This window comes from Macaca thibetana, chromosome 12 (genome assembly GCF_024542745.1).
Source record: "Macaca thibetana thibetana isolate TM-01 chromosome 12, ASM2454274v1, whole genome shotgun sequence".
NCBI lineage: Eukaryota > Metazoa > Chordata > Mammalia > Primates > Cercopithecidae > Macaca > Macaca thibetana.
The window spans coordinates 69,658,863-69,671,150 of record NC_065589.1 but is presented as its reverse complement, the minus strand read 5'-3'; the positions used below and the strand labels follow the sequence as shown (position 1 = coordinate 69,671,150).

Here is a 12,288-nt window from a genome sequence, read left to right as displayed (position 1 = left end):
TCGGCCGGGCGCGGTGGCTCAAGCCTGTAATCCCAGCACTTTGGGAGGCCGAGACGGGCGGATCACAAGGTCAGGAGATCGAGACCATCCTGGCTAACCCGGTGAAACCCCGTCTCTACTAAAAAATACAAAAAACTAGCCGGGCGAGGTGGCGGGCGCCTGTAGTCCCAGCTACTCCGGAGGCTGAGGCAGGAGAATGGTGTGAACCCGGAAGGCGGAGCTTGCAGTGAGCTGAAATCCGGCCACTGCACTCCAGCCTGGGTGACAGAGCGAGACTCCGTCTCAAAAAAATAAATAAATAAATAAATAAATTATCAAAATTTTTCTGAAGCAATTGTACCATTTCCCACCAACAATGTATTAATATTAATATAAGAGTTCCAGTAACTCTAAATCTTAGCCAACATTTGATGTTATCAGTCAGCCATTCTGATGGGTGTATAGTGGTACCTCATTGTGGTTTTAATTTGCATTTTCCTGTTAATGAATGGTGTAAAGCACTTTTCCATTATATGGTGATTTTATTAAAAATTTAATTAACATACCATTGTTTAAAAATCAAGAGTTTTATATAAGGATCCTAATTCTCAGCTGTTCATGAAATATTAAAGGACCTAGCAAAACTGGGCTCATATTTCCACATGGGAACAATCAACAGAAGTCACGAAGTAGCTGTGCCTTTAGGGGAACTGTTCTTTGGTTTCCCGGAGTCCCTCACCCACCCCATAACTCCCTAGTTGTCCATTATCATTTATCAACACATTTGCATTGTTGTTTTCCTTCTTAAGAGGCAAGTGAGAGTTTCTTGAACCCACATCATTATCAATCTAGGAAGATTAAAGGTGGATCAAGAGGGTCTTATATTTCAAGAAAAGTAGAAAACCACATTTCTTTGTGGTAATGAAAAAATGTTCCTACAATGTTTAATATGTAAATTAAATGAGTCAATTTTAAAAGGTTGCCACTTAAAGCTTTATAAGGAAACTGCCTGGCTTTACTCCTTTTTATTATCTGCCTGGTCCCTTCAGGATTTTGAGTTTGTAAGTCCTATAATAGAACACTTAAAACTGACACATTATGTCTCTAGGCTGCACTAACTGGGGCTTACTTAGATATACATAGGAATCTAATTTCATGTCCTTTTACTGAAAAAGAAAAAAAAAAAGCCACTCCAATAATACTTCATTTAGAATATTTTATGTGTTATGAAACATTGACACTAAAAAAAAATTGTTTCACTTTCTCAAATTATATAATTTTGTTTTTAATTCCAGGATTGTAAGTGGAAAATGTATATGGAGATGGATGGGGATGAAATTGCAATAACCTACATAAAAGATGTGACATTCAACACTAACCTACCTGATGCGGAGATTTTAAAGATGACAAAGGTAGGGTTCTATTTACGGCTTAAAAGCTCTTTTGAATTCAGAGATATCAAACAAAGACATTAAAATACCCCAGCAGTGTGCTTTTGTGCTTGTCCATGCTCACATCAGCTCAGCCTCGAGCTGGCTGTTGAAAGGCACATTTTATTTAGCAGATTGAGATCATAATAGGTTTTTGTTAAAATTCCACTTATGCTGTGTGAACTAAAAAGCACTGCAAAAAGGTATCATTTAATTTTTTTTAAATTTTTTTCTTCTATATTTCTTTATGCTTACTCTGTCATTTATTAAAGGAAGGAAAATGTGAATGATGAAAATATTTACTTCAAATTTTGAGTACTTTTAAACTTTGGAAAACTTATACTTTCTTGGTTGAGAAAGACTTTCTTGGTTGAGGTCAATTCCCTGAAGGACTGAGATGAGGTTCATTATGAGGCACACATTAAAGTCTTAATGGCTTCCTTAAGTCCACACTATGAATTCCTGGAGTGACTAGAAAGCATGCTACTACTCCAGGGCCAATGGGAAGCATGCTGAGGAAAACACTGAAGAAAGACTTGTGGAAATGCTTAGCTCGCTCCTCAAAATGGAAAAAAAATTCAATTCTGTCCCAATCATACTGGAAAAATACATATGAGACTTCAATTGTAGAAGGTCAACAACTTCAGGTGAATAACCATGAAGTCAACAGGACAGTCACCCTGGCCTCACATAATCCGTTAACTGTGATACACTATTAACCAGGTCTTTGGTTTCAGTGAAGAAAGTGGGGCTTGTAGCAAAGAACCCAGGTACAAACATAAGTAGGGAACTAAAATGGTTCTTCAAAGACATGCATTAGAGAAAACACATTGCATTAGAGAGAAGACATTGTAAATGTGTTCTCTTCATAGGCATCAGAATGCTAAACAACCAAGTCATTTTAATTTACAAGTGGACATCAAGCAGATTGATTTGATATTCATTGTTGGATTCCACTGTGTATCTAGGAGTTATTTCCATGGCATTATTTATCTATAAGGGTTATGACTTGGTTTTACCTTTTTCTTATTTTGCTGGGACATAATATGTTGTCTTGAAGACTGGAAATATATTTTCTTTCTTCCCCACCCATGCCGTGGAGTTGTAAAACTGAATATAAATGTTTCTGCTATCATGCCATACATACGAAATCACACAGCAACATTAACAGGCTTATAGGAAAACTAGAACTGGAACAGACCAATCAAAAGTTATAGAATTTTTAAACATCAACAGAAACAATAACAATCCTAATTTAAAACAAACACACAACAACAACAAAAAACTAGCCCAGGTTGGGTGCGGTGGCTCATACCTGTAATCCCTGCACTTTGGGAGGCTGAGGGGAGCAGATCACTTGAGACCAGGAGTTGGAGAACAGCCTGGACAGCATGGTGAAACCCAGTCTCTACTAAAAATACAAAAAATGAGCCAGGTGTGGTGGCATGCTCCTGTAATCCCAGCTACTTGAGAGGCCGAGGCTTGAGAATCACTTGAACCCGGGAGGAAGAGTTTGCAGTGAGCCAAGACTGCGCCACTACACTCCAGCCTGGGCAACAGAGTGAGACTCAGTCTCAAAGAAAACCTGGCCCAGCTAAATCTCTATCACATTTTCTTTGAACCCAGCTCACAGTCAGTCATTCCTTTGCAGCCTTAAACCTGAACTGAAAGGGGGATGGGAGGAGAGTGCAGCTTATTTCTGAGGCCGTTTTCATCATAATTAAAATAGGATCAAAGGCACAGGCTTCCTCACTAATCCTTTGTTTTAATATAGTGGGAAAACATAACCACGGTTTCTTCAAGTGTATGTGCAGTTTGGCTGGATAGTGTGATGTTATGGAAAGCAGAGGGATTGTTGAAGCCACTGAACCAGCCACGGCTTTACTCAAGGAAAGCACTTCTGGGTCTTCTTATATTGCTATGGATTTCTCTTAATTGTGGGAAAGTTTTCCAACGGATGCTTCAAACTTTAGCATGAATCAATGACATAATGATAGGACTGAGTGATAGCAAATGTTATATCGGAAAAGAAGATTGTGGGAGGCCGTGACTAGCTGTTTACAAATATACAAAAGGATGTCTTATGAAAAGCAAAACTCCAAACATTAGCATGTTGTGAGTGATCACATGAGAACCGACAAGGCTTTCATGATCATCTGATGTTATGCCCCTATTTGTTAATTGTGTATGGCACAACTGGCCTCAAAGAAACATACGATAGTAGAGCTGACTGTGTTATGGTACTACACCATCCTAACTTTTGTTTTTCAGCCACCATTTGTAATGGAGAAGTGGATTGTAGGAATAGCAAAAAATCAGACTGTGGAGTGCACTGTCACATATGAGGTAAGCTCTGGGGGCAAGAGGCTGGTGGCCCCACCAACAGTGAATGAATATAAATTTATCTGTTACCTCAGAGCATATAATTTATTGGAATGTATTGGGAGATAAACCAACCATCATGACCATGGGATCAATATAATTTATCTAACAACATGTTGGGAAGAAAAGAGAACAGGATAAACTTACCCAGATAGAGACTGAGGTAGTGCTTCATTCATTCATTAGTTATGGACTGAACACCTTCTGTATACCATGTCAGATGTTTGGTATTGGGGATACTAATACTTAATACTAATTTTTTAAAAATCAACAAGATCTTTGTGGCTGGTGGGACATACACCTTACAAGGTACATAAACCTAGTGGGAGTGGGTGGAAGGCAACAGTTATGGTACAGTCTTGGCACTCCTGGAGATATTAGTGTGCACCCACCACCAAAGGGACATGCATTTCATTCATTCATCCAATTCATTCATTCAAGAAACATTTATTAAGGATCTACCATGAACCAGGCACTGTTAGAGGTGCTTATACCAGTTTGATCACACTAACTTCATGTAAATCAATACTGAAAAATATCGGCCCGGCGCAGTGGCTCACACCTGTAATCTCAGCACTTTGGGAGGCTGAGGTGGGCAGATCACTTGAGCCCAAGAGTTTGAGACCAGCCTGGGCAACATTATGAAACCCTATCTCTACGAAAACTACAAAAAGCAGCTGGGTGTGGTGGCACATGTCTGTGGCCCTGGCTACTCGGGAGGTTGAGGTGGGGGGATTGCTTGAGCCTAGGAGGTTGAGGCTGCAGTGAGCCGAGATCACACCACTGTACTCTAGCCTGGGTGGCACAGTGAGACCCCGTCTCCAGGATTAAAAAAAAAAAAAAAAAAAAAAAAAACTGAAAGATATTATTATCCTCATTTTGCAGATAGGAAAAACAGGCTCAGAGAGATGAAAGGAAGGCCTGAGGTATGAGGTACTCACTGACAGAATTGTTGAAGTCACTTCCATGTTTTCTGACTATGAAAAAAAACACTTTCTGCTCTTCCCTGGCTACCCTGTTAGCTCCCAGTGGCTGCAGTAAGATGAAGTCCACCTCAAAGAGGACTTTGTGAGTGTGGCATTTTGATGGTTTCCTGGGCTGCCAGGATTTGGCTTTTCAGTATTAGAAATACAAACTCTGGGCCAGGCATGGTGGCTCATGTCTGTAATCCCAGCACTTTGGGAGGCTGAGGCAGGTGGATCACCTGAGGTCAGGAGGTCGATACTAGCCTGGTCAACATGGTAAAACCTCATCTCTACTAATAATACAAAAATTAGCTGGGCATGGTGGTGCATGCCTATAATCCCAGCTACTCAGGAGACTGAGGCAGGAGAATTGCTTGAACCCAGGAGGTGGAGGTTGCGGTGAGCCAAGATTGCGCCATTGCACTCCAGCGTGGGAGACAAGAGCAAAACTCTGTCTCAAAAAAAAACAAAAAACAAACAAACAACAACAAAAAAAAAACCTCTGGCCAGGCTGGAAGCCAAAAAGTTTTACAGCAGTTATTTATCCTTACCTGCTGGGGTGCACAGGTTGTCAGGCATCTGAGAAGAAGTTACATTATTTGTCAAAGCATTGCTTGTGAGGTACAAAACCCAAACAAAAGAGGCTGGTTGGTCTTGAGGAAGTTGGAATCCAGACTATTCTAAAGTCTGTTAACTGGTCCTCACTACTCAGGAAAAGCCCTCTTGTTAGTAATCGGACAATTAGAACAACCAGATTCTATCTCTGCCTGCCTTAGACAGTTTTGGAGACAGCACACCCAGTTCTTTTTCTTCTTCTCTCTCCCTCCTCCTCCTTTTTTAGACCCCATGATGATATGCCACTTTTGTCTGGGTTTTTCACTTCAGAGTTTTTAAAAACAGATTTCCCTAACTGTATTGAACCTGGAGACTCTTTAATTGACACTGATTGGTGACAGCTAGTGAGGAGGGAGATTTCAGGACAAGAAAGTGATGTGTCTTGACCTAGTGTCCTCTTCCTGGTCCCCATTTCTTACTTTTTGATCCTGTCTCACTTTTGCATCTGAGACGTTCCCCCTCCATGTAGGTGATTCACCCCACCGCATTCACTCAGTTCCCTTGATGATCCGAATTCACTCTGAGGCAAACATGGTGATCACATTTTCATTTATTCAACAAAATATCTGCCTTCAAGTACTATAAATAGAAGAGGTAAATTTTTATTTCTTATTAAACAAAGAGGTAAGTTGAGATTTGTCAAATATAATAAATTCTGGGAGAAGACAACCATATTTTTAGCTACTATAGTTTACTAAGAAATATATGTTATAATTCATTGAGGAATAAGTGCTATAACCCACTAAGAAATAAAGTGGTTAAACATTTTCTTTTCATCAAATGAGCATATTTGGGCCAACCGTTCAGAATATTTTCCTAGTGCATTATGATAGTGTTCTAAGAAGTGAAATTGAAGTGATATAATAACCTGGATGTCTTTCTTTCCTATTTTATATGTGTTTGTCTATTTGGTTATATGTGTCTTTTTTTTTTTTTTTTTTTTTTTTTTTAACCAGAGTGATGTTAGAACTCCAAAAAGCACTAAACATGTCCATTCGATTCAGTGGAGTAGAACAAAACCTCAGGATGAAGTGAAAGCAGTCCAACTTGCCATTCAGACATTATTCACCAATTCAGACGGCAACCCCGGAAGTAGGTCTGACTCAAGTAAGTTAGTGTTCCCGTATTAGATGTGTGCTAGGCCGGGCGCGGTGGCTCAAGCCTGTAATCCCAGCACTTTGGGAGGCCGAGACGGGCTGATCACGAGGTCAGGAGATCGAGACCATCCTGGCTAACGTGGTGAAACCCCGTCTCTACTAAACCCCGTCTCTACTAAAAAATACAAAAAACTAGCCGGGCGCGGAGGCGGGCGCCTGTAGTCCCAGCTACTCGGGAGGCTGAGGCAGGAGAATGGCGTGAACCCGGGAGGCGGAGCTTGCAGTGAGCCGAGATCCGGCCACTGCACTCCAGCCTGGGCGGCAGAGCGAGACTCCGTCTCAAAAAAAAAAAAAAAAAATAGATGTGTGCTAGATTCCAGAAACTTAATTATGACATTTTTAGATGATCTGAAGACTCAGAGGATACCACCTCAATCAGTTAAGATCTATCTTTGAGCTTCAAGTAGCAGAAAACCCAGTTTCAACTGCCTTACTCCAATAGTTTCCCAAGTGTGGCCCCAGGACCAGCAGCATCGGGATCACCTGTGAACTTACTAGAAATCCAGATCCTCAGGCCCAAACCTAGACTTACTGAACCAGAACTCTGGGGGTAGGACCTGCAATCTGCATTTTAAGGAGCCTTCCCGGTGATTAAGAACAACTCTAAAGTCCTTAAACCACTGATTTAAACTGTAATAAAATTTATTATCTTCCATAACAAGAAGTTCAGAGGCAGGGCAGGCTCCAGGTGCAGTAAGATAAGCCGGCTCAACCATATTCAGATAGTGGAATGAACCTTCCCTTCTTTCCGCCCTTCCATGCTCAATAGGCTGCCTTTGCCCTCGGCTCCTCTCCTGTTTACAGTCATCACACAAAGATATGGCAATGCCCAGAGGAAATAACGGGTTAGGTCCCTACCTGTTCTTATATATAGGAGTAAGGAAAACTTTTCTAGAACCCCCCAACAGACTATCCCTCACCAATTCTGCTTTGGCCAGAATAGAGCAACTTGTCCGTCCCTAAACATAGCATGAGCACATCTGACTTAAACTAATTAAAGTCGATCCCTGGAGCCAGAACGCGGTCAACTCTCCCGATCACATGGCTACATGGAGGGGGTTGGAGACTGAGCAAAATCAGGGTTCTATTGGAAGCCAAAATTCCAGAGAAGTCAATGGGAGGGAAAGAAGGCATTGTGATTCTGTATGATACTGCTCATGTGAAGTATCTACTGTAGTCAAAGTCATAGAAACAGGAAGGAGAAGATAGTTAACAAGTGGGAGTCGGGGGCAGGGGAGAAGGGAAGGGAAAAGGGCAAAGAGGAAGGTAGAGATTAGTGGGTCTAGAGTTTCAGTGTTGCAAGATGAAACAATTATAGAGATCTGTTGCACAACAATGTGAATATACTAACAGTACTGAACTATAGACTTAAAAATGGCTAGGATGGGCCGGGCGCGGTGGCTCACGCCTGTAATCCTAGCACTTTGGGAGGCCGAGGCGGGCGGATCAGAAGGTCAGGAAATCGAGACCATCCTGACTAACACGGTGAAACCCCGTCTCTACTAAAAATACAAAAAACTAGCCGGGCGAGGTGGCGGGCGCCTGTAGTCCCAGCTACTCAGGAGGCTGAGGCGGGAGAATGGCGTAAACCCGGGAGGCGGAGCTTGCAGTGAGCTGAGATCCGGCCACTGCTCTCCAGCCTGGGCGACAGAGTGAGACTCTCTCAAAAAAAAAAAAAAAGCTAGGATGGAAAAATGTGGTTGTTACCACAATAAAATACACACATACATACAATAACAACAACAAAAGAAGGCGTTGTGATGCATTGAAGCCTGGGAGGAGTCTCTGGAATTGTCTGGGCAAGTCACTCACCTCAGAGGTATGGGTCACCTGTGCGCAGGCAGTGAGGGAGACAGAGACATGCATGCTCTAATACCCTCCACACGCGTCATCTGCGCGAGCAGAGGGTGGAGTAGCCGAGGAAGCTGAGGCTGGGAGGACCACCCAGGAACTCCAGCAACATTGTTCAGGCTCGGGCTCGGGGGAGCAGAAAAGATCTCAGGTGTGAGGAACTTGCTTATTCACTGAAATATAGCTTACTAAATGGTCCTTGTCAATTCACCATTTTCTTTTATCTTAACTTCTTCCTACTTGCCAACGCAGCTTCATTTTTTTGTGCTGAAAATACTTCTTATTCCCGAGCCTCAGGATCTCTCCTCTGGACACATGAATGGTCTTTCTTTCAAACAATCTCTAGCTGTCTCAACCTTCGGAACCTCATTTATTTTATCTGCATTTAGGGTCCTTGAGGTTTTAAAAGTGCAGGTTGCAAAAAAAACTTTTGTTTACTAAACTTGCCCCTGCCACCTGGACATACTTTCTAGAAGTGAGAACACAACTATGTAGGAAGAAGATGGGATTTAGATGCAGAAGGCCTTGGTATTATTGACTGAGTGATCTTGGGCAAGTTATTTGACCTCCCAAGCTTCCTCATTTATAGAATAAGACTATTAGTGTTTACCTAAGAAGATTATCGAGAGGATTAAATCAGATAGTGTAAGGAAAGCCCATGGAACAATGCCAAGCACATAGCATAGATTGACTAAGTGTAAATGTCCTTATTTTTTAAAGTATTTGTAATAAAGGAAATGTCCTTATACGTAGCCTAGAATTTCTATGAATGGTAAAGCTTAGAGCATCCCAAACAGCCTTGAATTATCCTAAGACAGGCGTATGAATTAGGCATGCAGCTTTACTGTGGCTTCAAAGATGCTCATTTCCATTTCTCCCGCAGGTGCTGATTGCCAGTGGTTAGATACTCTGAGGATGCGGCAGATTGCATCCAACACTTCTTTACAGCGTTCCCAGAGCAATCCTATTCTGGGGTCACCATTCTTCTCATACCTTGATGGCCAGGATTCCTATGCTGCTGCTGTGAGACGGACCCAGGTGCCCATTAAGTATCAACAGATTACACCTGTGAACCAGTCCAGAAGCTCCTCTCCTACTCAGTATGGACTGACCAAAAACTTCTCTTCCCTGCATCTCAGCTCTAGGGACAGTGGCTTTTCCAGTGGCAATACTGACACCTCTTCAGAGAGGGGTCGATACTCAGACAGAAGCAGGAACAAATATGGACGTGGTAGTATATCACTCAATTCTTCTCCTAGAGGAAGATACAGTGGAAAAAGTCAGCATTCCACTCCTTCAAGAGGAAGATATCCTGGAAAGTTCTACAGGGTTTCTCAGTCACCACTCAATCCTCACCAGTCGCCTGACTTCAAGAGAAGCCCTAGGGACCTCCATCAACCCAACACCATACCAGGGATGCCTTTGCACCCTGAGACTGACTCAAGAGCCAGTGAAGAGGAGAGCAAAGTCAGCGAAGGGGGCTGGACAAAAGTGGAATACCGGAAAAAGCCCCACAGGCCCTCCCCCGCCAAAACCAATAAAGAGAGAGCCAGAGGGGACCACCGTGGATGGAGAAACTTTTGATGAATTGAACTACATGAGTTTTTCTAAGCAGGTTAAAAAAAAAAGAAAGAAAGAAAGAAATGTAATGGTTTTTGGTAATATGATCCCTTCATATTGAATTAACAAAAAGACAACACTTCCATTTTTGGGATTGGGAAATACCTTCTAATTGAGACTATAGCCAAACCAGGGTCAAAATTATGGATATTGGTTACCCAGTGATCATAACTAGGCTTGAAAATCACTACACGTATTTTCTCCCTTGAGTGAACATTCTTAGAGGAAAGGTTATGCCATCTTTTTACCCTAACCACTGATATTCTGGTTAGCAGGGCCAGGATGAGGGTAAGGCAAATAAGGTCAACAAAAAAAATCAAATTTTTAGGTAATGACAGAATGAGTGTTACTGATTTTTCCTTTTGACTGAGGATGCAATATGGCCTGGCAAGGCACTGTTACTGGTCTTGTCTTTAACATTTATATTTTGTTCATCATAATTTTTTTTCATTTGTTTTATTTTTTAAAATATTGCATTAAAATATCATTTAGCTTGATTATCGAGTTTTTTGGTTTGGGGTTTTTTGTTGTTTCTTTTTGGTTTTCTTTCTTTCTCCCCCTTTTTTTTTTTTTGATGTCCCCTTAAATTTTGTGCCCAAGACAGGTACCTCACTCATCTCACCCTTTGGCTCAGCCCTGCTGGTTAGTATTTAGTATTTATTTTAGTAAGATACTTGTGTTTTTATGATGGTCAGAGTTGAACTGATCTGGCTTGTCATTTTTCAGTAATAAAAAAAGTTACTGAATTTAATGTTGATTATGATGCATATCTCATTCATATACAATTTATCAGAAACCAAAGATTTAAATTGCCTGGATTTGTGGTTCTTTCTCTCCCTAAGTTCCCAGGGACTGCTTTCAAATATTATTTTCTAAATTTCAACAAAGAAGGAGCAAAGAGGATAAAACAACACTCCATAAAGGCCTCTTGGGATGTCAGAAATCTAAAATCTAAAAGAAAACAGACACAGAGCAAGACAATAACGTCACAAGCTAAAAGCCAGAAAAATTTAAAATTACCAACATCCTTGTTGGAGTCAGACAGTAAATACCAGCCTTGCAGCAAGACAGCTCTGAGCAGCTGCGGGCAAAGAGGTAAACCGGTGGGGGTGCCAGGAGACTGTCTGCAGCTTAGGGCAGAAATGGTGGGATCCAACTTGTGAAATGCTTCATGTTTTACAAACCAAAAAGTCAGGTAACAACAAACTTATTATATGTCAAATCAATAAATGTTACTTTCAATATTCTGAGATTCTGTGCAACATTCAGTAACCCTGTTTAGCATTCACTTAAACCCTACATAGGATTCTCAGTGCTCTGTAGAAATCCAAAGGACACTCTTCTAATTCTGTGGGTTTGAATTCTTTTTTAAAAGAAGCTGGTCATCTGAGTACATGCATATGTTCTCAGGGTAGCTGCCCTGCTGTGTGTGATACATTACTTGAGGCCTGGTGGGGAAAACTGTATTTCGGTAGCATTAAAGTCAAGGTGGGCGGGGCATGGTGGCTCACACCTGTAATCCCAACACTTTGGGAGACTAAGCCAGGAGGATTGCTTGAGCCCAGGAGTTCAAGGCCAGCCTGGGTCACCAGCCTATCTGGGTCAGACAGGGAGACACCATCTCTACAAAAAAATACAAAAATTAGTTGAGCATGGTGGCATATGCTTGTAGTCCCAGCCACTCAGGAGACTGAGGCAGGAAGATCACTTGAGCCTGGCAGGTCAAGGCTGTAAGTAAGACGTGACTGCACTGCAGCCTGGGCAACAGACCAAGACCCTGTCTCGATCAATCAATCAATACTAAAGTCAAAGTTATAGGAAGTGACCTTTATTTACAAGGGAAGTTGTCATCACCTAAACATTGATTCAACAACTTGATTTTCTAAAAGTTTTATTGTGTGCCAAATGCATTTACAAGCAAAGCAATGGGAATGGTGTAATCAGTTTGTGAGGGCCTCTTTTCCATCATGTGTAACCAACTTCTAAGGTTTTCAGTTCCACCATGATCCTTTCTCATGAAGCTATCAAGCATAGCCTGTTTTCAATTATTTTTCCATTTTGTCCTTCATTTAAATTTAAAGAAAAGTAGACTAATGCAAAACATGCTATCTTAGTATCATGCTGTTTCTAAATAAGCAATAAAATATTTTCTGTGATTAGAATTTTTGGATAAATAGATGAACAGTCTTGACTGAGTCACTCTGAAAGGAGTGGAAAGTATGGCCTTAATTGTGAAACAAAATTTGCATTCTGGGGAATTATTGAAGAGTCTGGTTTAAAAGGCGCTAT

At 41.4% G+C, this 12,288-nt stretch overlaps 1 protein-coding gene across 2 annotated transcripts in view; it reads left to right on the top strand.

The window, feature by feature from the left end:
• The window catches only part of MAP3K20 (mitogen-activated protein kinase kinase kinase 20), a 763,073-nt gene extending 752,317 nt beyond the window's left edge, over positions 1–10,756 (top strand). For both annotated transcript variants that reach the window (XM_050751330.1, XM_050751329.1), the window contains 4 exons: positions 1,275–1,391; positions 3,681–3,755; positions 6,328–6,478; positions 9,263–10,756. In XM_050751330.1, the coding sequence (XP_050607287.1) occupies positions 1,275–1,391; positions 3,681–3,755; positions 6,328–6,478; positions 9,263–9,963 (1,044 nt within the window). In that variant the 3' untranslated portion in view covers positions 9,964–10,756. The remainder of the gene's footprint in view (positions 1–1,274; positions 1,392–3,680; positions 3,756–6,327; positions 6,479–9,262) is intronic.
• Positions 10,757–12,288: the final 1,532 nt, after the last annotated feature.